A 26,713-nucleotide genomic window follows, 5' to 3' on the forward strand; every position below is an offset into this window, starting at 1 on the left:
TTCCTTTTTTTTGATCAAAGAGTAACACTTGTTTGGTGATTTTTGGTGAAAACCATTTGTTCTGCATTTCCTTGTTATGACAGTTAATATATTTTATTCATCTTTAAGCTGAGAGTATCTGGCACTTTTTTGGGCACTTTACATAGGGAGCACAAACATACTACACAAAGTAGCAACAAGCTTAGCAAGAATATGGGATCTTTTTACAAATTCCTATTTTGCTGCTAATTTTCTGATTTTGATATTTAACCTGACTTGCACATATCAGTGGCAGTGCCTGAGCAATTTATGGGGCAGTTTGCATAATGATAAATCAATAAGACTTAAAGTTCCTGAATGTTGAGCAAGTTGCCTGCTGTTGTTCCATATTGTAGAGAATGATGTTGACACTTGTCTAATTTTGTAAATAACATTGAGGCAATCTATTTCAATGAGGCTTAAAGCAGGAAATACTAACAGCTTCCTTTCTTTTTCCTATATTTTTTTGACATTAAAAATCTTCTTGTAATTATTAGGGTGAACACTTCAGAGAGGTTATGAAGCGAATTCAGACAATGCTGGACATACAAGAAAAAGAATTTGAGAAGGTAATTTCAAATTAGGAGAGTTTTTATTGCTGACTGTAAACCCTAAATGAGTTTATTGTAGTAGGTTGGAACACCCCAGACTTGGGATAAGTGTTGATTTTGTGTGATAGAACAGGTGCTTGACTGAAGTAATGCTTTTTCTAGGACTATTTAGTTAGAATGGGTAGGATCAGTATTTCTGTACTGCATCAAGAGAGATATTCTGCAAAACAAAGTAACCCAGAAAAGTGTAGCTGGTGTGGGACCTTTAGAGGCCACCCCCACATCACATTCCTGTTCAGAGCAGAACGTGACTCAGTCAGGTTGTGCAGGGCTTTTTAGTTGCATTTTGCAAACTCCCAAGGGTGGGAATTCTGCCCTGTTCTGGACACTGTGTTTTAGAGTATTTCCACTATCACTGGGAAGTTTTTGCTTTCCTTGCACATAATCAGAATGTTTCATTTTGCAACTTGTGGAGGTCACGTCTGTGCAGATTTTTGAGAAGAGCCTGCTCCTGTGCACCATCCTTCAGGTGGTGGAAAACTGTAGATACCCTGTCAGCCTTTTCTTCTCTGGGCTGAGCAGAACCCATTTCCCAGAGGTTCCTGAATGCCAGGTTCCCCCCAGTCCTCTCACAGCCTCACTGGACTGTTGCTGCACTTGCTGCAGTGTATTGCCCTGTCTTTTTCCCTGGAGGGCTTGAACCTGGACACAGTATTCCAGGATATGGGTTCATGATTTCCTGAGCATTTATTTTGTCCCATTATCCAGGTTGTTGATGAGGGTTTTAACCAGAATTGGCCTTCTTCAATTCCTGAAGTTGAAAGTTATAAGTTGAAGTTACAAGTTTTCTACTTATAACCAGCTGAAAGTCAGACTGTGAACTTAGGCTTGAAGACTTAATTTTAGTGTCATATCCTACCACTTGTATTTTGATTTTTTTTTTCTTTGCATAGTTTAAATTTGCCATTGTAATGATGGGCCGACACCAGTATCTCAACGAAGATGAGTATGAAGTGAACTTGAAAGATTTTGAGTCCCAACCTGGTAAGTTTGTTAGACAACCTCACTTTTCTTTTGGCCTGCTGAAGTTGCCCTGCCAGTTGTTATGATGTGTTCATCCTTAACTCAGGATACAGAGAGTTTGTTCTTTCTGCATGACATACATTAGATGTAGTGACCAAGCAAGTATTTATTGACACCAATGTGCACACTGAGCAGTGTTATATGAATGTGTTAGTCCAAGAAAATGTATTTTATAGACATATAGATAAATAATCTGTTTCCTTTTGAGTGAAAAGATTGCATGTGAATGACCAAATGGGTCCAGTGTCAGTATAACACACTTTACATCATCAGTTGCACCTTGTCTTTATTGTCCAACTACCCCCTTGCATATTTGATTCTTGTTTATTCTTCATATCCTCAATGAATCTGAAGATTCTAACAAGAACATTAAATATGTCAATTAGATGCTGTTTAAATTTTTTTTCCATAAGAAATGAGTCACCAAGGTACAAATTCAGCTCCATTCTAAATTTGTCTCTGGATGGGCTGCTACCTTGTTTACTTGACTGACATTTAAACCTTTGTTTTCTTAGACATTTACACATGGGAGAAACCAGGTTAATCCTCCAGGAGTTCCACCACAGGAGTGTTTTCATAGCCATAGCATGGGTTGGGCTGGGAGGTGCCTTAAAGATCATCCCATTCCACCCTGCTGCCATGGGTGCCACCCACCAGACCAGTCACTCAGGGCCCCATCAAACCTGGCCTTGGACACTTCCAGGGCTGGGACAGCTGCAGCTCCTCTGGGCCACCTGCAGCAGTGCTTCTAAATCCAAATCTCTCCTTTTCCTCTTTGGAGAATTCTGTTTGGGAATGGCACTTTGCCTCCACAGTCAGGGATCCATTGAAATCCTTGAATTCACTGGGATTTCTTTTTCCAGCTTAGCTGAGTGTTCCTCTCTGTGAGTTGCACTGACTCTCTGCAGTTCTATTTTTCTAACAATTAGGAATGCTAATTTTTATTGGTAGGTTTTGCTAGGATCAAGCTTTCTGCAGTTTTTCCCAGCTGTGCTCTGGATTGATGTAACAACTGTAAAGAATTCCTGTAACTGTCCATTTATTTCAAAACCTGCAGAGAGTTAGACCTGTGTTATTACTTGCAGGAGCCTAGCAAACAATCCTTTTGTTGTGTGGGTAGCACAGGCAGGCTTTGGCTTGCCAGAGCTGTGAGTGCACAAGTGACCCCAGAGCCCAGGAGTGTGTCACAGTCACCTCTGGGCCCTACTGGTGGAGGGTCTCTGGATGGTCAGCTTGGAGGTGGGCATTTCTCCACAGACAGATCCAGGCAGAGTCCTGATTTTATTCTGGGAGTCATCTCCCTTGGGCAGGGAGGGAAAGGCAATAGTCTGCAATGAACTGCTGGGCTTGGTGAGCAAGGCAGAGCCAGTGGTGCCAAAACAGCTTGAAAAACCAACCAGGTGACCACGTCAAAGGCACAGAATGTGGAGAAGGGAGAACTTGAACTGTTTGTAGGAGTTATAGGGAATGTGAGAGCAAAAGGTTTTAATTTGAGAGTTCATGGAATTCACCCCTGTGATAGAATATACTTCGATAGAAATAATTTCTACAAATGCCAAATTTTAGCACATACTGGAGTGATGGAACCAAAGCTGGGGCATTGCACAGTTTGATTGGCACAGCTGATGTCAGTAGTGTCCCTCTGCTGTTGCCAAGGTACATCACTATAGCTACATGACCAACCATGTAGGATCTCATTTCTTTCTTCAGAAACATTCAAATTCTCTCACTAAGACTGCCAGTTCGCTTTTAATTTGATATTGACCATTATGTCAAACAAGAAAAAAAAAAAACCAAAATAATTTTGATTGAAGAAAATATATCACAAAATGCAGATGCAGGCAACCAACAAGGTCACATGTTTTATGCTTTAGTGGTTGCAGCTGATGGCTTTGAATGTAGAATGTACTTTCCTTGCTGGGGGTCTCTTTAGTTTCTGCCTTTATCATTTCACTTCAAAGAACATTGGATGCTCTGCATTGAGAACATCTTAAAAGAGAATTTCTCCCATTTGGACTGTGGTTTTTCATTAAAATTAGCAGTAGAATAAATAATATTGGGTTGAACAAATGAAAAAAAATCTGTGTATTTTCTTTGCAATCTAAGTGACTAAGGTTTTTTCTTAGAAAATAAAGAGGGGCATCAGTTTCATGATTTCTTAATTAGCATTATTTACATTTTACATGAATTAAACTGATATTCCCAGTTAAAGTAGGTGATAGGGATAGCAGAGATTATGGTAAATACTGCTGGTTGTCATGTTTCAGTGGCAGATCCTCCCTGTGTGAAACAGGCTCAGCACTTTGGTGAGAGCTGGTACTGTGATGTGCCTCTGGCCATAACATGGTTATCTTGCTTTAGCACAGCCTTCACTGCTGTAAAGTCCTGTAGGTGACTGAAGAAGACAAAAAGCAGGGACCTGCTGCAGAAGGAGCTGTGAATGTGCTGCTGGAAGGAAAACCCTGCCCCTCTGGCTATGGGGCTGCTCTGCCCTTTCTGATTCCCAGCACACTGTGGGCAGGGCACAGAGCACTAGGCTGTGTAATGGAAACATTTTTCCAATTTATTCTTTAAACTTCATTTATTTTTTCTCTTTTCTTTTCTAGGCAACATGTCTCATCCAAGGCCATGGCTAGGGCTTGACCATTTCAATAAAGCCCCAAAGAGAAGTCGCTACACTTACCTTGAAAAAGCTATTAAAATCCATAACTGACTTACTTAACCAGATTGTCAAGGCAAGGGACAAAAATAAGTGTGTGTGTGCACCTTTTTAACAACTGTAGGACTTTGGTACACGTGCACTATATCTGAAGTCTTCAGCAAGAGGATTTGCTGCTGATGTTAATTTTATTTTGTTGAGGCTGTTCAGTTTGGCTTCTCTGTATCTATTGACTGCCCTTTTTGAGCAAAATGAAGGTGTTTTTATAAAAGCTTGGATGCCAATGAGAGTTATTTTATGGTAAACGTAATGCAAGGCAATTGTCAGCATAATGAGGGAAGAGTTTAGTAGAACAGTTGACATTGGCAAAATTATTTGTCTGTAGTACGTTTATAGATGGCATAAGCTGACTGGCTGCCCTTCCCATGTGGTGTTCACCATCACTGCAGCTAGTAAGTCTTATGTTTAGACTCACATCAGATTTATTTCCTTCAGTTATACTTTAAATGACATTTTTGTGCATTTGTAAATGCAAAAGAAAAACTCACATCATCAATAAATAGCAATCTCTACTTTATTGTGTACATTGTTGGCACTTATTCGGGATTTTTGTCTCCTCCAGCTTCATAGAATCTTTTTTAATAAACTAGTTTTCATTTAATTTAGTCAATACTTTGCATCCCGTTTTACCAAGTGGATGCCCCGAGTCCTAAAAAGAGATATTTGGGTCTTTTTATGAAATTTCCAACCACTGAGAAATACTGTTGCAATTGATTATGCCACTCCTGGCAAATAGAATGACACTCAAAAGTTGGCAAAAGCAAGTGAAAAGATTATAAATATCATTAATTTAGTTACCATGGGAAGAGATGGGGAAAACACAAGAACTAGCCTTTTAGCACAGAGGGCATGCTCACTAGTGTTTAGTAAGCTGTTGACTTTGTATAAAAAAGGAGGAAAAAAAACGAAAAAAGAAGAAAAAAACCGAAAAAAGCAATTGTATATTTAATGAATGAACATGTACAATTTAACACTTGGAGGTTAATTTTATTGGGTGAGTCTGCAAGTGAATTTCACTGATGTTGATATTCATTGTGTGTAGTTTTATTTCAGCCCCCAGACTGCTTCCTTTTCTTTGGAGCTAATGCCAGCCGCGTGTCTAGTTTTGAGTGCAGTAAAGATAGAATCAGCAATTCACACTTAATTTTACATTCTTTTCCAGTATTTTATTTTGTTTCTGTAGCCGCAGTGTACAACTCCTCTTCCTGTATATTGCCTTTTTTTGCTGGAAAATGTTGTATGTTGAATAAAATTTTCTATAAAATTTTTTTTGATGAGTGATGACATGGACATTGAAGAAGATTTCTCCTCTCCTTGGAAATAGAGTTTTAGGAAACGTTTTCATTCATGAGATTTTGCTAAAGGTGTGGTTTTCTTTTTCCTTAAGTGTTGACAATTGTATAATCCTCATTCATTGTTTTGGGGGAACTTTGTGGGGGTTTCTGTTTAATAGTTTTGGGGTTTGGAGGTTTTTGTGGGGTTTGGTTTTTTTACATCCTAACTAGTCACATTTGAGCTTAACAAATAAAAGGTTTTCCAGGAAAGGAGCCATGTACAAAAAAAAGACAAATGGAAAAATTATTTTACTAGTTTGTTTGTAAAGCTTGTAGTAGAGTCTTTGTGGTAGACTGGACTCTGCCTGCCTGTAAAAAATTTTGTGGTCCAGATTCTCAAGTCTAATATTATAAATGGTGTAAAGTGAAATCTGGAGTCTCTAAAGGTAAGGTCTCTTCATAGAGTAATAGATTCCCTCTGTAATGTGTTCCCTGTATTCAAACCAAAATAGAAGGTGCAAGTTCTAGGAATGTTTGATTCTCTTTTTAGTTTGTATCTTGCAGTGCTTTTAACTGTCTCTTATTTTCAGTCAAGGCAAACTAGTTGTTTACTTTTGTTTTGCTGTCTGTGTGTGTAGGTTAGCATAGAGGGAAGTGCTTATCAGGCATGCCTTAAGTGAGAAAGCTTTCCTTTGCTTTGCATTTCCACAGGCTGGTGGCAACTGCACCATCCCAGGGCTGTTTTTACTGGTACTTGGATTGTCTCTACAGGCTTTCAGTACATGTCAGGATTTGTTTCCAAACTGTTCCTGTGAATCAGAGCCTCTGGTCAGCAGTAGTAAGCCCTAATTATATTTAGTGTTGTTGAGATTGATATGAAATTGAGCTTGTATCTGAATGTCACTAGGTTTTCACATTCATTTATGGGATGGTGGCAGGTTTTAGGGACTATTTTAAGAAACACAATCCTTCCTATTTCAGAAGAAAAAGCCACTAACAGTAGATTTTGGGTGCCTTTTGGGTTTTAGATGACTGGTTTTCATGTGCTTCAGTATGTGTGCTATTCCCACACTACTTTGGTGATGTCCATACTTTGAGGCATTCCATATGCAGTTTTCAATTACTGAAGGATTTTCTAAAAAAAAAAAATGTTTTGGAGCACAAGTAACTTGTTACTGAAATGTGGAAACACTTATGAAGAGGAGGACAGGAGGATTTCTCAGGTGCAGTATGTTTGTGTAGTTCATTAAAAAAATTACAAGAATACATTCTTCAAAATTGCCATGCTTTCCATTTCTTTATTTAAATTTTGGAATTATTGGATAATACACAGTGAATGCATTAAATTAAGGTAATGGTAATATAAGTGTTAAGCAATAAGGATGTAATCTCCTGTACACAGCATCAGAGCAACGTTTTAACAGCCCATCCGAATTCTCCCTACCAAAACAGTGTGGTTCCTGTAGATTTACTTAGTGCCTTTTATCCTGAAGGAGTCCAAAGCATTCTGTGAAATCTGAGCTGATCACAGCACTGAGAGTTGCTGACCAGAGAGTGCCAGCCAGCCCCAGCCCCTTCAGCCGCCCAGGCTGGCACAGGCTGGCACAGCCACCCGGGCAGGACGAGCAGAGTGAGTGCCTCCCGCTTCCCGGATCTACCTCAGCTGCTGCCCTCTGGCTCCTCCAGCATCCCCACCCGTGCCAGCAGCGGTGTCCCCGTGCCAGCAGCAGCATCCCCGTGCCAGCGGTGTCCCCGTGCCAGCGTCCCCACCCTTCCCGGCGGTCGGAGCGCGGGGCTGCGCTGGCTGCAGGCGGCAGCGCCCATCGGAGCCACGCCGGGGGGTTGCTGTGTGAAATCCTCTGTGAGCAGTCGTTTTCTGTAGGAACTGTACATATTGTAAATAAAATAGCCCGGGGTAAACTCTGCTCTGTGTCTCGGCTCTTCATTTTGGAGAGGAGTGGGAGTTACAGCTCTTGGGTCGCTCAGAACTCAGGGAGATTTTGGTTAGATCGAGTAGATAAAGTTTACAAACTTTGCCTAAATTGTGTGTTAGGAATGGCATTAATAATGTAAGGTGTGCTGGCCAGAAGGTGTTGTCATTACATTGCAAGAATTCTATTGTCATTATATTGCAGAGGTTCCATATTGCTGGAGTTTCGTGCCTCCGTGATGGTTCTCACAGGCAGCTCCTCAGAGCACTGACTCTTCTTTGTCCTCACAGCAGCCACTGACTCCAGTCCCCTCAACCAACCAATCCACTCTTTTCTAGCACTCTTCTTATTGGTTACTGGCCTATTAAAGTCAGGCCTGCTTCTAATGTTTAATAATTAACCCAGCTGCAACTCTATAGAGGATAAGATTACTTTCTATACTACCTTTATTTACTTACATTCTGTCCCTCTACAAGAAGGTAAATTCTGACTTGTACCTCAGCTTCCACATTTTGAGCCCTTGCTTTTCCTGAAACACTGAGGTGCAGTGTCACTGTTTGATGTGAGAGCAGCAAGTGTCATTTATTGTTGGCTGTTAAACCTGCCTGGTCTCTGGGTCAGAAAAAAGGGGAAATGTTCACATGTAATATGTCCTAATCTGGATCCAAATCTGTGTTCTATTTAATTTCTGTCCCAGGTGATGTTGAAGTTAGCTGTATACCAAGCACAGCAGGAAATTAAATTTTCTATGGTTGGAAGCTTTATTTTTTATTAAATAGTTGTGTAAAACTATTCTACTTATAAATAGTGGTGTAAAAATGTCCTGACTATTCTGTTAAATACCTCTTGCATATCTCAAATCATATATTTCTATAATTTCTTTGCTGTGTGTATATTCATGTGGATTTGGGTTTTGCACCTTTCCTGGTTAATGCCACTGACTTGGTGCATTATTTACCACTAATTAACAGCAACACTTGTGGTTTCACAGCCACATTTTAAAATAGAGAAAAATCTTAACATCCTAAAACAAATGTGTGAATTGGTAAAACCTGTTGTGCTGCCATCTGTGTGCCTTCCATCCTTGAGGGTTTGTGTTCCATGAGGTCACAGCAGGTTGGGTCCCTGACCTTGGTACAGAGGAGGGAAAGCTGGGGCAGCTGATCTGGGAATGACTGGGTGTTGGGGGGGCTGTGCAGGGTTGGCTCTGGCTTTCATGAAGGCCTGGGAAAATGGGTGTTTAACAGTTTTTACATGTATTTTTTATGGTTTTTCGCATCTTACTGTTTGAAGACGAGTTTCTGTGGTCCCAAGGCTGCAGTGGTGCAGGTGTTGAAGTAAAAATCGTGCATATGCCCAGCCTAGGTTAACTGAACTGGGATCAGCTCAGTAGGGGCAATTTGAGGTGCACAGCTGGCAATTTGAGGGTCGCAGGGCTGGTGGGCAGAGCTGTTCCTGAGGCTCGTTCCTGATGCTGCCTTCAAGCCCAGTGTCCAACAGCCAGGACTCGCCTTTGCTGTGGCGCTGTGCCAGCTGCCGGAGGAGCTGCTGGGGACTCTGACCTGACTCGGTGTCCCTGTCCCGGTGTCCCTGTCCCTGACCCTTTCCCCGTGTCCGTGTCCCTGTCCCGGTGTCCCTGTCCCGGTGCCCCGCGGGCGGAGCGCGCAGTGCGCCCCGTGCCCGGCAGGGGGCAGTGGCGGGCGGTGCCCCGGGACTGTGGCTGGTCAGTGAGTGACCCGACAGGGACACGGGACAGGGACAGGGACACTGGTCAAGGGACAGGGACACTGGTCACACCACAATGATCACTGCCCAGGGACACTGGTCACATCACGCTGATCACTGCCCAGGGACAGGGACACTGGTCACATCACACTGATCACTGCCCAGGGACAGGGACACTGGTCACACCACACTGATCACAGCACAGGGACAGGGACACTGGTCGCACACCTGCACAGTTTGGATAAGGATCTCTCTCAACTCTTTAAGTGCCCGTAGTGCAGCCCCGGTGCCCAGAGCAGGGTTGGGGAGCAGCCTCGGTGCTGCTGCCCCGCATCCCCCCTGCCCTCACATGTGCCAGTGTGAAAGCACTGATGATGCTATAGCATGGAAATGCACGAGTGTCTTCTCTTCCTCTGCTTATTTTTCCAGCCAGCAATAAGCTGCAGCAGCTGCTGCTGCTGTCAGTGTTGAGAAGGGTCTGGGCACCTCCTGGGCATTGTAATTGCAGATATTTGATTGCACAAGGTAAGTGACTGAATTCTGTGTGAAGGTGAAGTCTAATAAGTCCTGCTTTGGGAGATGATGCACTGCAGTGAGAGGGCTGAGAGGTAAAATAAAGGCCTTGTGTTGTGGTGACTTTTTTCAGACTTTGTTTGCTGCTTTTTCTTCTTTGTGTGTTTGCACACAAAGTGCCTTTTGCATTGTAGCTTGTTAATGTAAAGGGGGTGTCCCAGTGACCTGCATCTCTGCTCTGGGTGAAACAGGGCATGGCAGCAATGCACACAGCAGATTTGCCAGCATTGTGAACAATAACAGGTTTATTTTCTTACCTCATACATAACAGACTAAAGACAGTCTCATAACTTAGTGTTTTGTTAATAAATAATCAGCCACACTGTACCACCCACAGCCCTGCAGGGAGAAGAGCAGAGAGAAATGAAATCCCAGCCAGTCAGTTCCAGTGCAGAGAAGGTAAGAGCTTCTCTGAAACATCCATGTCCAAACCTTGGGTAGTGGTGGGCTGAGAGGTCCAGAGGAGTCTGTGTCCCAGCTGGGTGGGGGATTTGAGAGGAGCTGAAAATCACCAGCTGGAAACTTCACAGCACAGGGCAGCAAATCAAATAGAGCATAAATTAAATGATAGTGCAAATTAGTCTTGGAGTGTTTTTTGTTTTATAGCCAGTCCATGTGGTGCTAAACTGGAGTTTACCAGGTGGGTTCACCAGCAAGGGAGCTGCAGAACATAAGCATAGTCCTGGGAGTTTCCTAGCAGTAGTTTTATGTGCAGCATCTTATGCCATTGGGAAATAGAGGCTTTACAGCATCTGGTTGCACAAAGTTTGTTTCTATAGTCTTTTGTATCTGTAAATGTGAAATTGGCAGTATGGGCAGTAATGATCTGCATCCTTGAAGAGCTTGATGAAGAGAGGGACGAAGCAGCATCCGAAGCAGCACCTGGAGCCAAAGGGGAGATGGACATGCACAGAATGATTTCTGCCTTCCCTTTCCTGCTGGCCACAGCTGTGATTCCCCCCTGCCTTGTTCTGTCTGCCTTTCCACTGTGTGAATCCACCTCTTTCCCAAGCCTATTAATGTTTAAAGTATCTTCCAAAAAATTTATCTTTGCTTCTGACGTCTCATGCATGAGTCTGTTCCTGAGCCTGATTCTAAATTACAGTTGGGAAGGAGACAGTGTTGTACTAATTTCTGCTTGTCTTATGAAAAGTGAAACATACTGGGATAAATTTAGCAAGTTTGCATCCCCTGTAGCCATGATGACTGTATCTAGAAAGGACAGGATGGCTTCTCATCAAGTGGAGAAGGGCAAATTGTCTGCATAGGCACTAACTAGAACTTTGATTTTTAATTACTCATTTTTAACCTTCTGCTGTGCTGAATCTGCACAGTGCCCATGAAAACTTACCCAACCATGCACAGGCTGGTGCACAGGAGGTAGGACAGCTTGCCCAGTCTGTAGGTGACCTGGGTGGTGATGTGCTGGCGGCACGAAGGACAGATTGTGGATGTTGGTTGGCTGGAGAAGATCCCTGCCACGATGATGGGAGGCTGGGACACCAAATAAACTGAGTTCAGGAGGAGAGGAGAAGCAGCCAAATTAGAAGCACAGGAAATATTTTGCAAGTTTAAAAGCCTAAATTCAGAGAATGTGGGTTCTTAATGTGGCATCTGTGATAATATTGTTGATTTCAGGTGTATTCCTAAGAGCCACTGTGCTGATTCTGTGTGTCCCCACCACCCTCCGTGGATGTACTCTGACACTGAGGGTTTATCTTCTGATATTTACAATGATATGAAAATCCTTGTTCTCCCTGTAGAAGAGATTTGAAGGAGGTTGGGGAACTTTCTGGATCAGCTTTTCAGTAGTGATGAGAAATTCATCAAAGCAGTTACTCTTACACCTACCAAACAGCTGTAGGTGTTTGTAGCTACAGCTACTGGTGCTGTTCTCAGTCTCCAGCTCATGTTTTTGCAGTCTAGACTTGACTGTCATACTCCCTGAGGGGCACACCCCTTGTAGATACATGAAGGATATTTTTTCAGAAATGTTTCCAGTAAAAAAATACCAATTTAAGGATCCTAAAACATGTTTAGGGTACAACTTCACACTGTAGCCTGAGGCAAAATGTGAGGAGTGGGAAGGTATCTGTTAGATAGATAGGATAGAGCATATCTGAGTTCCAAGTGCCTTCTGGTTTTAAGGATATTTAAAAATGTATGTCTCCTTTGCTCCTGTATGAGGTGTTACTGACTGTTCTTCAAAGCCTTTCCTCAGCAAATCCTTTGAGCTTCTCCACTTCATAAAGGTGACTAGAACAGGAACATTGGCCTTAAAATTATTTGTTCTGAAAGCTCTGGCTTCTGGCCTTTTTGGTTTGGTTTGGTTTTGGGGTTTTTTTTAAATGGTTACTTGTGTAGATTGGCTAATGCTGGACAATCAAGTTTAAGTTCCTTGTATTATTATCCTTAGTTTATCCTTGTGACATTTCTGTGGAAATTTTCCAGCTTATGAGGTTGCGATGGGGTCAGCAAAGTCCCGCCCTGTGTGTGGATGTTCAAACCCAGCCCATTTCCCTCCTGCTGCCCTGCACACCCCGGGCTTACCCGGCTCCTCCACGATGGTGGTCTCTCGGTACGAGTAGGGTGGGGGAGAGGGATACTCATAGCCCCCTGTGCAAAGAGAAACAGGGGAAAATCTGTAAGGAACAACAGCTTCTGGCTCCCAAAAACCCATGGAGTGAGACAGGAGGGGCCTGCAGGGAGTGCCAAACCCAGCACAGGGAGAAGCAGCCACAGAACTGATTCAGGGGGTCTCAAAGCCAAAGAGCTGCAGTGACTGGCTGGCCTCACTTTTGTATAAGCTGAAAAACCAAATCATTTCTTAGGAAAGGCGGCAACTCCATCGTTCCAGCATAACACTGTCATGATACTCAATCTTAATTTAAGGACTCCACAGATAAAGGACCCACAGCACTTCTACCTTCAGTGGTAACAACCCTTACTATTTAGTATTTAGAGCCTTTTCACTAGTTCAAACTTCATCAGCTTTCAACAAAGATATTTCATCACACTCTGTTCCAGAAAGAAAAAAAAAAAGTTAAAATATCTTTTTCCTTTTGCTTTGAGAGAAGGGAAGCTGGTGACTAAGACACCTCAAGCTTTTTCAGTTCTTTTGCTAATCTTTCAAATTAAAGAATGCAATCAGCCTACCTGAGGTGAAATAAATGACTGTATAAAAAAAAATTACATTCATGAATACATTCAAAATAAATCCATGTAAAAAGCTTTACAGCCAGCTGGCGTGGATGGATGCGGTACCAAACACATCCTGGGACTGTCCTCCTGTCCCATCCAGGGCTGCTCTGGGGCAGGAGGACAGTCCCTAGGAGAAATCTTGGTTGGTCAAGCCTGGGCAGCATTGGAGAAACTCCCACCCCAGGCAGAGCAGCCCTGAGTCCAGCCTGTGCTCAAACTCCTCACAAAGGATGTGGCTGCAACCAGGGAATGAATGAGCCCACAGGGATACAAATGGAATATAAAACCAGGATTTTCAAGAGTAGGATAAAATATAGTGGCAAAGGTGAAAAAAATGTTATCAATATTTTCTTGAATGGCTTGCCAGAAGTGGTAGAGATTTGCAATGGTGTTTGGGTTTGGTGGTGGTGGGCTGGTCTTTAGTTTTTGGTTTTGAGGAGTTTTCTGTTTGATTTTTTAGGGGATGTTATTTGTAGGGGGGAAATGGTAAAACAATTAAAAACTAAATAATTTCCTTCTGATTTAGAAAAGGAATGTTCTTAGTACAGGCGAGCTCCCACTGGCTGTGTGTTAGAGGAGGATCTGCAGCTCAGTGCCGGGTGTGGGCACTGCCTGTGCCTTGCCTGAGTGGCTCCGAGTGAGAGATTCCTTCTCCAGAGCCTCCTGAAAGCTCTGCTGAGCTTAGGAAAAGGCCAGAGAGATCTTTGAGGACAAAAATATTTACAGAGAGAGCTGATCAGAGCGAAATGTCTGAAAATGCGCCAGGTTTAGAGGCCCACGGGTGACACATCCAGCATTATTAGTTACTGCCTGACCTCCCATTGGGATTTTTTCTCCAGCCCTGTCCAGTAAATGGCAATTTCCTCAGCAGCAGAAGGTAACAGAGGTACAATCACTGAGGATGGGGAGTGTTGAGGTGCTTGTGTGGGTGTGAGGGCAGTGCCTGGGTTCAGAAGGAAAAGCCCACCCAGGAGAGCAGCAGCTCCTGGCACCTCCTGCAGCCCTGGAGCTGAATTGTCATCACTGCATCCCTGTAGGAGCCTGGGCAGGGCAGCTTGGCCAGCAGCGACTGCAGAAAAAAGGCAGAACTCTAAAACTAGATAACAATTTAAGCAGGACACAGCCCATCCCCGTACAGAGTTTGCTGGCTGAACACTTGCACGTTAGGAATATGACATTATTGTAGCAACACAGCTGCAATAAAACACGTGGTTTTAAAAAAAATTATTAACTAAACTAAAAATTATTAACTAAAAACTATTAACTAAACTAAATTATTAAGTATATATTTTTTAACTAAAAATTATTAACTAAAAATTATTGCCATTAGTTGGAGCTGTGGATGGTGAGAATTTTGAACTTTAAAGGCACAGGAACATTTTAGTGATGTCTCTATTAGGAGATCCTATCCCACCCTGGGGTTTATACACTGGAACAGACGCTTTCTAAACCCATCACACCCTGGCAAGGCTGGGCCCCAGATGTGCTCGGTGATGAGCTGGAATGTAGGGGGATATAGGATGAGTAAATGAAAGTGGTATAGAATGTGATCTTATCCCCCCAAAGAGTTGCAGCTGAACCAATTATTAAAGATTAGGAGCAGGCCTGATATTAACAGGCCACAGCTGTAGGCAATAAGAAGAGTGTTATAAAAGAGTGGATTGGTTGTTTGAGGAGGAACTGGAGTCAGTTGCTGCTGTGAGGATGAGGAAGAGTCAGTGCCTAGAGGAGCTGCCTGCGAGAAACATCACGGAGGTATGAAATTCTAGCAATATGGAGCCTTTGCAGTGTAATGACAATCGAACTCTTGCAATGTAATGACAACACTGGAACCCAACCCCGGGGAGCCCCCGGGATCCCCTCCTGGCCCCGCTCACCGTCCTGGCCCAGCGGCGGCGCCGAGGGCTCCGGGAACCGCTCGGGGTGCGGCTCGTACATCACCATGGGCACCTGCGGCCGCTGCTTCTCCGCCGCCATCGCTGCGCTCACCTGCGGGAGAGGGGAAGATAAAACCTTCCCTGCGCTCACCTGTGAGACACGGGCAAAATAAAACCATCCCTGTGCTCACCTGCGGGAGAGGGGAAAATAAAACCTTCCCTGCGCTCACCTGTGGGAGAGGGGCAAAATAAAACCTTCCCTGTGCTCACCTGGGGGAGAGGGGCAAAATAAAACCTTCCCTGCGCTCACCTGTGGGAGAGGGGAAAATAAAACCTTCCCTGTGCTCACCTGCGGGAGAGGGGAAAATAAAACCTTCCCTGTGCTCACCTGTGAGAGAGGGGCAAAATAAAACCTTCCCTATGCTCACCTGTGGGAGAAGGGCAAAATAAAACCTTCCCTGCCCTCACCTGTGAGAGAAGGGCAAAATAAAACCTTCCCTGCCTGGCTCTCCCTGCCCTGGGTTAGCCAGTGCTTCTGTGGCTCCTGCTTTTCACACTCTGGTGGTGCTCAGAGGGAAATTAGCAGTTTTCACACTGTTTTGTTTTTTTTTTTTTTTTAGGGTGGAGAGCAGTCAGTTCCTGTCGCACTTCATTATAAGGAAGGTGGAGGGTAGAAAATACCATCTTAATAAAAGAAATACCAGTATTTCTTTGTGCTGGGAAGCTAAAGATGTTCCCACAGAAAACACTGTGCAAACTCGGGACTGAAAGAGTTTCCTGTGCAGAAAAGAAGCTATTTTTTTTCCCCAAGTAATCAAAAAAAGGGCAGAGCACACTTGGAGCCCCTGTGAAAAACCTTCCCTTGTGATTAAGTCAGTGCAATCAGCGGCAATTCGGACCCGTCTTTCTTCGGGTTGTTGTGCAAACTTATCAGCGTTGTTATCGTGACCGGTTTTGTCCTGTGAAACTATTGTCTCATCGGTAGGTGACAGGCTTTTGTTGGGAAACATCCTCATTACGGGTGACTGCGCCGCCTGAGGCTCTGAGCAGGGTGAAACCACAAAATGTGTGTTTTGCAGGTGTTGGCAGGGGCTGATCCTCGCGATAAAGGCGGGTGGGAGGAAGAGGACGGGGATAGAGATGTGTGTTTGTATCCCTGCCAGTGGAAAGGTGATAATTATTCCTAGCTGCCCCTTCGAGCAGTATTAACTGGTTGATTTCTTACTAACATTTACTGGAAGAGTCCTTTGCAGAAAAAAGGGACAGCCTTGTTGCACAGGTCAGAGAGTGTTTTGGGGGAAAAGGGAAGTTTTGGGGGAAAAAAGGAGCACAGATGCATAAACTGCCCAAATGTGTGGGGTAAAAGGAGCAGAGGAATTGCTGGGCAAGGCAGGATGTCCCAACAGGTCTGTTTGCAAGGGGTGTTGGAGGGAGAGGACAAAACAGGGAGGATCAGCAGTGCTGAGTTAAAGCATCAGCCCCTCAGGGAGAAAAATATAAAAAGGGATTTGACAATATCACCAGGGAAGATGTGCCGTGATTTTCACAAATCTGGATGAAAGGCAGGTGATATGAAAAATGGTAGCAGAATGAATCATTGAGGGAATAGGTAGGATGATGTGGAGAAAACAATCAGAAGTACAGCATTGGCCACGTTAAGGCCAAAGATACCAAAGGAAATTGCAAATACATGGATTGGAGAGGATGGCTAGAGAAAGGTACATTTCACTGTAGTTGTTATAAAGGAGCTAAACCAGAGGATTGGGAATGGCAGAGGTGTTAACAGGCCATTGATGAAGCTTCCTGAGGATCCCACCAAGAAGAAAAAAGGTGAGTCAAGAGAATCTGGGTAGGATGAAGCTGTGAGAAGCAAGGGAGCATAAACAGTTTGTCAGCAGTGACTGTGGCTCAGAAGTGCTGTGATGGATGATGTGACATTATCCGGCGTTGGCCAAGAGCTGCTCCGCTGGGACAGGGATTAGTGGGGAAAATTACAGGGAGTCTCCAAGCTTTTGTCTTATTCCCATCTTGGTGCACTAAACGCTGGGTGGTGTCCATTTGGGTGACACTTCTGCAGAATTCCTCTCGCTGCGAAACAGGAAAAAGAGGGAAGAGCTTCTGAATTGCGCCCAGTGCCCGTGAGCCCGGGCAGGGGCAGGAGGGGGCGATGATGGCTAACACGGCGAGAACTTGTCGAGGCTCCTACACGCTGAGTAATCCCGGCTCCACCCGAGGGATGGGATAACATCACCGGGGGAATGGGCAGGACACGAGTCAGCAGCAGAGCGGGGAATGGTGTGGGATGCCGGGTTTGTGTTGGATGTATTTGGGATGCCGGGTTTGTGTTGGATGTATTTGGGATGCCGGGTTTGTGTTGGATGTATTTGGGATGCCGGGTTTGTGTTTGATGTATTTGGGATGCCGGGTTTGTTGGATCTATTGGAGCTGCCGAGCACAGGGGCTGTGGTCTGTGATAAAGCCCTGAATTCTCTCCTCTCTGTGCCTTGTTCCACCTGCAGCAGCAGCTCTGTGTGAGCTGGGAGGGAGGAGCTGCTGGGGCTGGGGGGCAGCACCAGGGGCTCGGTACCCTCTGGGCATGAATGCTGAGCGTCCAGAGGTCAGGAAAGGCATTTTTAGGGTTGTTTATGCAGCTCTGCAGAGCCTTTAATTCGGCTCACTCTCAGCTCCTGGTCCCAGCCCTGTACAAAGTGCCCGAGAGCCCTTCAGGGCTGTGACCCCCAAACTTGCAGCTGTTGTTGCCTAAATTAGAGCAAGGGATTCCCCTCTTTTTCAGGTGTTGGAGAGGGAGATATAGGAGAGAACAATGTGAGTAGCCCTGGAGGAAAACTCCTAAGGAGAAATACCAGGCAGCAGTTGCTGAAGAGCAGGAAAATGCCCTGTAAGCTTGTCTGCAGTGACAGCCAGGAGGTCACAGTGAGCAGCCCAGGATGATGTGAGCTGCCCTCTCTGCAGCCACCCCGAGCAAACAGAGCAAGGGCAGAGCAGCCCCTGGCGTGGGCCCGGGTTTGTCCGACAGATCGACTCCAGCTCCTGCAAACTGCTTGATTTGCAGGCAGAACTGCACAGTCCAGGGACACCAAAACAGTTCTCTGTGTTCTCTCAAGATTTAATCTCGTCTACACATTGGTATAAACGGGTTTGCACTGGAAAATAAAGACTTTAAGTCATGTGGGAATCAGTATTTAAAACAAGAAGTAACTCACACCCTGAGGGATGAGCACAAAGAGCCAGCTCAGTGCAAGCAAGCACCGATCTCTCTCTGTTCAGGAAGGAGAGACCCCCAGGGAGGGTGGGCAGGCAGTTTCCATCATTTTCCTCTGACTTGCTCCAGGATCTGTGTTTGGGTGTGAGGAGCAGCCTGGTGCAGGCAGGCGAGGCTGATGAGCTGTGAAATTCCAGGGCACAGCCCCGCTCTGCACTTCCCTCCTGATTGCCCCTGCTGGCTCAATAACCCCACAGTTGGGGCTCATTCAAACTCATCTCTGCTTGGAAAGGGGTTTCATTTGGAAACCAGAGCTCTCTGCAGCACTAATACTCCTTCCAGGGTCATACCTGGCTCTCAAGGATGGCATCTCGGCCTGCAGTGACTTTGTAAGAAGGGTTTGATCTCCATTCCAGCTTCATCTGCTGTCAGTGTGGGATTTGCTGTTCAGTGCTCAGAGACAGAAAAAAGGGAACATGGAATTTGGGAGGCAACTTCAAGATTCGTGTGTTTGAAGAATATAGGGTGCTACATTCAAAAGTTTGGTATTTTGGAAGATTAGCATGAAAATATTATAGTAAATGATCTCCACATTTCATGGACATGTGGAGGAATAGTAGTTTTCTCCAGAGGCCTGTTGGCTTCCAGGACACTGGCTCAAAGGCTCTCAGTTTGCTAAATGTGTTCTGGTTCTCCTGCCATCACTAATTTTCCTGGGCATTTAGCCCTTCCAGCTGTGTTTATGAGGCAATTTAAATTTCTGATATTTTGAAGAGTGACCATAAAATGCCATTGCTGGCATGCAATTACATCCAGGGCTTGAACAATATCAAGAGCCTGTTTCACCTGATTGAAGCAGTTAATTCCAGTTTTTGGCCAGCAATGAAACACTGAATTCCTCAGTGGAGAGATCTTTTCTCTTTAGTCCAGAGTTGGTCATTTCAGGTAACCTTCACAATGTGCTGAGGGCTTTCAGATGTTCAAAAAGGAATAGCTCCAGCTCTAATACAGACAAACATAACTGGGGAGCAAGACTCAGGTATTTGCCTATTCTCATTCTTAAATAGAAGCTAAAAGAGAGGACTGCTGGCAGCAAATGAGAATCTGGACTTTGGAAAGCATTCATTATATCTGGAGTAGACAAGCTTTTCAAGGAGATGAAGAACACTCTGAATTCCCCATTCTTTACTCATGAAATTAATTTTTTTAACATCACAGTTATTCTGGCTTTTAAGCCTGAATCAGGTTACCAGCCCCTTCAAATGGAGAGGATGCAGCTGAGGGGGCCTGGCTGAATATGCACCAAATCTCCTGGTGCAGACCCTTCACCTGCTTCCCTTTGCTTGTCTGTTCACTGCCCTGGCTCCCTCCCTGCTGTGTGCACTCCCAGGCACTGCCTGGCTTTCCAGTCCTGCCCCACATCAGATGTTTGTGTTAGGTTAGTCCCTCCTGAAGGGAGCCCTGGTCTGTCATTCAGCACATTTACTGCTCCTGTTGCTCTCACCTTAAAGCAATTCAAACCACTGTAAACTTTCCCAAACCTTCCAGTCTGGAATTATTAACAGTAGTTTCTTGCTGTGTGCTGTTGTGCCAGCATCGTGCTTTTAGAGAAAACCTTCTCCTCTGAGCCAGCCCAGAGAACATTCCTGTCCCTTCTCAGGACTGAGCAAGGTTTGATCCTTTTCATTTCTGTACAGTGAATTCATCCTCCTTGTCCCTGAATGGGCAGTGACCTCTGTCCTCAGCCCATGGAATGGCATGAATGTCATCTTGTGTTTAATGGAAAAGTTGTCTGCAGAACAATCCAGCAGCCCTTATTTCCTTTTCCCAGCCACCTCATGCTGGTGGTTTGTATTTAAGTTGTCATTAACCAGCAGCAGGTCTTTCTCCTCCAATGTCATTCTGCACTAATGAACTCCCAGCTTGCAGCTGAAATTTGGGGTAGTTTTTTAAGCGGGCTGCTTTGTTGCATTATAAGGCACACAAATACTGCCACAGCAGGTCTCTGACTTTTCTTATTCTGTGTAATAGATTTTCTGCTTCAATAATTTGTTTCTCAAGTCATACATTTTATTAGCCACTCCTATATTTCTGCCAAGGTTATTAATTAAAATACTGAATAAGATCCATCACTGCTTCCTGTGCTAACCTTTGATGCAAACCAAGTTTGTCTATTAAACCTTGTTCCTTAGTTTACTGTTTGAAGTATAATCCCTTGTTCCCTTGAGATGACCAGATTTATTCACATTTAAAGGGCACTTGCTGTGAAGGGTGAGCACAGCTGAGCTCTGGGATTGCATTAGAACTGGTCCCTCCCTAATTACCATTCCAAAAATAAAATAATAACCACTAAAGGGAAGTATTGTCCAGTGGTTTGTGCATTAACCTGGACTGGGGGAAAAAAAAATGGGCTCAGTTCCTGTTCTGCCACAGTGACGTTTAACAGTTAATTAATCTTGGTTTTCCTTAGCTCTGTTGTGGACAGAAATGCTGTTTTGGGGAGACACTACATCAATTCTGCTGTGACACGGTCACATTTGGTTATGCCTTAAAGCTGGACCAACAGAAGCTGGGAAATGCTGAGTTTAGATTCAGCCTTGGTCTTCTATGAGCACAATTTTGTCTTTCATGTTGCCTTTTAGCTTTCCAAATTGAGGGCAGCCTTACACACTTGTTTCCAGCACTTAATCATTACCTTAAAAATTGATGTTTGCCAATTTTTAATTTAATTCCTTCATAGATGAACATTCCCTCACCAAGAGCATTGACTCATGGGTAGCCAGCATTTCATTTGCACCCTTTCAAAAATAATGTCCATAACTTGTCCTTCAAATGAAAGCTGATAGAGCAGCTCAAGCAATGTGTCCTACAGCATCTGGAGCTGGTTTAGCAACTCTCACACAGTTATTATGAATGAATCCACTTCAATCAAGCAGGTGTGTGTGCCCTGCTTTTACGTGTGAGCTAAGACCTTTCCTATGGTGCATTAGTTTGAATTTCTATCCCTATTACTGCTCATTTCCACCTTCTCAGAAAGATCCTTTTCTTCCCTTCCATCTCTGCTCTGTTCTAGGAGAAAGAGACAATATCTTGAGAATATTTGCCTCCATATTTTAGGAACAAGAGACTGCAGATTCTCGGAGCTTGCCAATTTAATCAGAAGTGAACACTGACAGGGGAGAGCCAGAGGCGCCCCACTGCCCATCTCAGCGTCTGCCCCAGCCCCGTCCCTGCCCTCTCTGCCTCCCCAGGAGCAAACACAGCACCATCCCAGCCCATCTGGCAGCTCCTACCTTTCCGTAGCTCTGGCAGATGTGGGAGAGGAGGAACAGCCTCAGGATGTGCTCGCTGCAGCCATGTCTGTGCGTGGGGACAGAGCCGCAGCGGCAGGGCAGGGACACGGCCCCGCTCTGCTGTGACACCCGTGGCACTCAGCCCTCACAGGCTGTAATTAGCCCGGTTTGTCACTGCCCCAGCCTCTGCTCACACCTGCTCTGTCACACCAGGAATGCTGTGGGACTGGCTTCCACCAGAGGATGTTTTGGTTGGTTTGTTTTTTTTCCCAATATCCCAGAAATTTTCCTTTGTGCTAAGCTGAAAGCTAATGGGAGTGATGACAAGCAGCGCAGAAATAACTTGAGGGAATGGAGAGAAAAGTGTGTGTCCCACCCAAATGTGTGCTTCTCTATGAGAAAATAAGGATGAAAAACCACAGGTACAGGTGGATCTGGGGCTCTGATATTTTATTATTGAGATCAGCGACCACTTTAAATTTCTGACCAATTGAGTGTGCTTAGATCAGCAAGGATCTCTGGACAAGCTGGCAAATATTGATATTTTAGCTGGAATCTTCTTGGTAACCAGGTCTGTGGCTGAACTGGATTTTTGTTAAATAGATGGTTTGTGGTGGGTACCAGGATGCCCACCCAGATGCTCTTGTTCTCTTCAACAGTGAAAATAGGATGGAAATGATCTTCAGGTGAGATGAAATCACATAACAATCACCATCCCAGGCAAAGCAGACTTGACAATTCAAATAATTGAATTTATTACCAATTAAAATATATTGGAAAAGTGAGAAATAGAGACAAAACCATCTCCCTCAGATGCCACACATCTGGCACCTCTAAGTCTAACAGTGGCCCTGTGGCCCTCTCAGTCAGAATTGTTTTTATTCATCTGAACCTCCTGCAAACCTGTTTTGCACAAAGGTCTTCCTCCACAGCTGGGAATCCACCCCCAGAGCTCCCCACAAGGATGGAGCAGGATGCCCTGGGTTGTCTGGCAGACTCACATCTCCAGCACAGAACGTGCTGCTGGCTCAGCTCCTGGCCAAAATCTTGTTTGAGAAAGGGCTGCAGCAGTGCAGGGAGCCCCTGAGCTTGGAAAGTCAGGATTGCACAATAATTAGCAAAACAGAATTTTGGGAAACTGCCATGGGAACAGGAAGAGGGAGGGAACTGCTGTGCGCTCCAAGTTTTCATATCCCTTTTGTCGCCTCAACTTGGACACTCTGGAAACAGATTTTTTGTTGTTGTTGTGATGTTTTGGTGGGTTTGGATGCTGTTGATGGTGACAGCACATCACCTGCCTCTCCCCAGACATGAAGGACAGGTACAGAGCTCTTACTCAGATTTGTTTCACTGCCAAAGAGGAGGCTCAGCACTCAGTGCACAGCACACATCATCAGCAGCTGCAGACTCACCTCCCAAGAGTCACATCTCCAGGCTAAACCAAGAATATGAAAGGATTGCTGACAGTCACTGTGGCTGATCCCATTTCTGCCTTTCAAATCTTTGCTCTTTCACAAGTTTCTCATGTGATATTGACTCCTCTGTGTTGACTTCATGTAAAGAAAAATAATAGACTGATTGTAATAAATCAATTTCAATAGAAATGTTAAGATGCTGCTTTGTTGAAATTCAAACACTTTGTGGAGAGGCTTTATTTTGACAATATTTTCTTAGAAAAGTCACTGCATGTTTATACTGCAATTTCTTAAAGAGGTGCTTTGAGGTCTAGGGAAAACACTGGAAGAAAAAAAAAAAAAGAAGTGTCAAAACAGTAATATCTGTAGAAAAAAAATGGATTTCAGAAGAGTCCTTTTATATATTTATATAACAGGAAATCAGTGTGGGGAAAGGGGCCATATTTTAGGGGATGGGTGTCTTTCCTTGTCCTTGAACAACAGAGGAGAAGAAATGATGAAACCACGAGTGCATCCAGAAGTACTCATGCACAAGAAATTCTGGCTGTGAGGTAGGTTGGTTTAAGTGCTTAAATATTTCCAGCAGCTTTGATTCCCTCAGTGTGCTGCTTTCATTCCCTCAGTGCTGCCCAGCTGGCACCTGGGCAAGGCCCTGCCCTGGCTGCAGCTCCCAGGGCTCAGTGCAGGGGGCAGGGGGCAGTGCCAGCTCTGTGCCTGCTCCTGGTGGCACTGGCTGCTCTGTCCCTTCCAGCCTTGGTGCAGGGGGCAGGTGTGGTGGTGTTCAGAGGGGTCCCAGGATGAGGGAAGAGATGAGGATCTGACTCCATGTTTCAGAGGGCTTGATTTATTATTTTATGATATATATTACATTAAAACTATACTAAAAGAATAGAAGAAAGGATTTCCTCAGAAGGTCAGCTACGAATAGAATAGGAAAGAATGATAACAAAGATTTGTGGCTCAGACTTTCTGTCCGAGCCAGCTGACTGTGGTTGGCCATTAATTAGAAACAACCACATGAGACCAATCCCAGATGCACCTGTTGCATTCCACAGCAGCAGATAACCATTGTTTACATTTTGTTCCCGAGGCCTCTCAGCTTCTCAGGAGGAGAAATCATAAAGAAAGGATTTTTCATAAAAGATGTCTGTGACAGGCAGTGCCAGCTCTGTGCCTGCTCCTGCTGGCACTGGGTGCTGTGTCCCCTCCAGCCTTTGGTGCAGCTGAGCTGGAGGGGTGCAAAGAGGGTGCAGAGATCCTCCTGCCTCCTGCCAAGCTGCCTTTGTCCCTCTGCCAGTGATGCCCCAGCCTGTGGAGGAAGTTGGGGGTTTTGAACTTTGGTTTACACGTCTGTCACCGGCTTTGTTTCCCAACCCTGATTACAGTGCTTGCTCTAGGAGAAACAGTGTGAGGCTTGGGAGGGGAGAGATGCTATCAGCCCCCTGAATATCATGTGTGCTATCAAGGACAAACCAGGGTGCAATAATCATTATAAATTAGTCCATCAAGTGATGACTGCTTTTCCTATCCTTGTTAAAAAAAAAAAAAAAAAAACACTTGCTGCATCTAGGAGCTGTTCACCATTATTGGTGGCTTCTTTCCCATTTTTGCCTACAGTTTCTCATAGGATGGGAATACTGGATTCAAGATTTTTGGGGTTTTTTCCCCTGCATGAAGTTGGTCGCCTTATTTCTGACTGTGGATGTTGTAACCGTGGAGTTGAGATCAGAAGGATCTTGGTGTGAGATAAGGACTGTCAATTGTCAATTCTCACCCGGGGATTGCTGCAGACACTGCTGGATATCAAACCCTGCCCGACCCAGGTGGGGGAAGCTGCCCTGGGAGGTTTGAACCTGGCCCAGGGCAGGACAGGGCACCCATCAGAGCAGTGAGGACAGGGCCTGGTCACCCACCTGTGCAATGGGGCACAAAGGAGATTCTGTGGCTCTCCATTGACTTTAGGGGGGCCTCAGACAAGTGGCTCATGCTGTGCTCCTGACTTGTAGGTGGGTGAAACTGAAATTTCATTCTCTCTTTGACCCCATTAAATAGTTCATAAGTTCTTTGAAGTGAGATTTCTTGCTGTTTTATGCTCAGGTCTAGCCCAGCTGACTGCATCTTGTGTTAAAGCGTGACAAAAATAAAGTTGAATTGAGATAATTACAGATAACTCATGTTCTGATATGGCTTCTCTGCTACTGGAAGACTAGCAATGGGTACAGGTCCTTGGCTAATAAAGTTTGGAGAAAGATCAGAAGCATTTTTCCAGTTACAGAAAGCAGAGCCCTTGTGCAATTCCCCCCTGCTTACACCAGCAGCTATCTGTGTGCAGCCGGTGGGATCTGGAGCTGTGTTTTGTAATTCAAGAAATTCAGTGTCTGTGAGCATCCCTGCTATTGTCTGCCATAAATACAGTGCAGGGAGGCAGAATTCCTGTCCCAGGTAAAATGCCAATTCAGTACAGGTGAACCCAGCTCCCCCTGGCTGGAGCTCACCTGTCCTGCTCAGGATCTGAATGCAGCATTTTCTTGGAACACTGATTACACAAGAAGGGTAAGAGTGACTCAGATATGAAACACCATTCTTCTCTGATAAGATCTAGAGATGAGTCACTTTAATGTGCAAAGTAAATATTTGGGTGACACGTGGCACAGAGCTTAAAGCAGAAACCACTGCTGTGCAATGCTTTCCACATGAAAAATTATCTCCAGCATGACAAATTGGACACTGGTTTCTTCTGGTAATTTGCTGACTGAAATCAGATGTAAAAAGAGCACCAGCAGCACATCATGCAGGAATCTGAAAAATCACTGTACCCTCAGCAACTCATCTGATCTGAGACCTCAGCCATTGGCCAGTTTTATTAACAGCACAACAATCATGGGTTTTCCCTTTTCTTCTTGTTCCTTTTAAAACAACAGTTTTAAAAGCTCTGAGCTTGGTGTCAGAAAGCTGGCTATACATCCATGTAGTCTTACTCATTGATTATGTGAGGCAGAAAACATTTAACAGTTCAACTCAAAATTAATCATTGAATCAAAGGAAAATGAGTGAATGTCCCTCTTGGTTGCAAGGTATACTTTTTTGAAAAGTTTTTTTTTTCTTATTTTTAATTTGGATTTTGAAAAAAATCCACAACCCTAGCTTGGTATTTGAAAACTTTTGAAACAATACATGAGAAAAGTCAGAGAACATTTCAAAATGAATTCATTTTAAAAAATTTTTGCTGTTTTTGACCACCATGGCTGTTAATGGTGGAGACTGTGGAGACTATTCTGTTAGGTGAGAAGCTCTTGCACTCATAACAAATTCTAATTTTCTGCAAATACAGACAGAAATCCTTGTGCTTTCAGCCTGGAGCAGTTTGGTGTGGGCAGGGCAGGCAGAGCTGCAGGGGGAGCTGCGGGGTCACTGCTGAGCCCTCGGAGCCCTGGAGGGATGGAGCAGAGCGTGAAACCCCACAGACACCCTGCCACAGCCTGGAATTGCACGTCCTGTTATTATCACACCTTAGCAACTGCTAGAGCCAGAACCATGAAGGATTAGACTCACAGAGTGGAAAAAAAAAATAGGGGTGAAATTTCATGCAGGGAGAACAAAGCCTGCTCTGCTGAGGTGACGGTGGTGCTGACAGTGCTGATTATACAGCGGGGCTGTGCCTGGCATGTCCAAGAGGTGTCACATTTTCTGCTTGAACTAAAGGGATTTCAGATTTTCCTGACAATGGGAATGAATAGGATTGCCACCCACATGATGCACATGACAAAAGCACCTTCAGGACCATCATGCTGGTCTGGGAAGGAAGACCAGTGGGCCCTTAACCCTCAGGG

General features: G+C 44.6%; 2 protein-coding genes across 2 annotated transcripts in view; one reads left to right on the forward strand and one right to left on the reverse strand.

Annotated features, from left to right (window-relative positions):
• The window catches only part of USP7 (ubiquitin specific peptidase 7), a 69,068-nt gene extending 63,429 nt beyond the window's left edge, over positions 1 to 5,639 (forward strand). Inside the window, exons 29-31 of the mRNA XM_058035316.1 lie at positions 516 to 587; positions 1,523 to 1,613; positions 4,259 to 5,639. Of these exons, the coding sequence (XP_057891299.1) occupies positions 516 to 587; positions 1,523 to 1,613; positions 4,259 to 4,365 (270 nt within the window). The 3' untranslated portion in view covers positions 4,366 to 5,639. The remainder of the gene's footprint in view (positions 1 to 515; positions 588 to 1,522; positions 1,614 to 4,258) is intronic.
• Positions 5,640 to 10,647: 5,008 nt separating this feature from the next.
• Positions 10,648 to 15,052, reverse strand: LITAFD (LITAF domain containing). Its single transcript, XM_058035947.1, has 4 exons — positions 14,953 to 15,052; positions 12,425 to 12,490; positions 11,226 to 11,385; positions 10,648 to 10,756 (listed from the first exon to the last, which is right to left on the reverse strand). Exons 1-4 carry the CDS (start codon positions 15,050 to 15,052, stop codon positions 10,648 to 10,650), a joined length of 435 nt encoding a protein of 144 aa, XP_057891930.1.
• Positions 15,053 to 26,713: the final 11,661 nt, after the last annotated feature.

The sequence above is a fragment of the Melospiza georgiana genome, chromosome 16, assembly GCF_028018845.1.
Source record: "Melospiza georgiana isolate bMelGeo1 chromosome 16, bMelGeo1.pri, whole genome shotgun sequence".
NCBI lineage: Eukaryota > Metazoa > Chordata > Aves > Passeriformes > Passerellidae > Melospiza > Melospiza georgiana.

What these genes read in the sequence shown, in the direction of transcription:
- LITAFD (XM_058035947.1), bottom strand. Translation starts at nt 15,052, where the DNA reads ATGGCGGCGGAGAAGCAGCGGCCGCAGGTGCCCATGGTGATGTACGAG. An exon ending in GCCGCCGCTGGGCCAGGACG is followed by an intron (nt 12,491 to 14,952) that starts GTGAGCGGGGCC and finishes CTCTTTGCACAG; the next exon opens with GGGGCTATGAGTATCCCTCT. An exon ending in ACCAGCCTGTGCATGGTTGG is followed by an intron (nt 10,757 to 11,225) that starts GTAAGTTTTCAT and finishes CTTTGGCTCCAG; the next exon opens with GTGCTGCTTCGGATGCTGCT.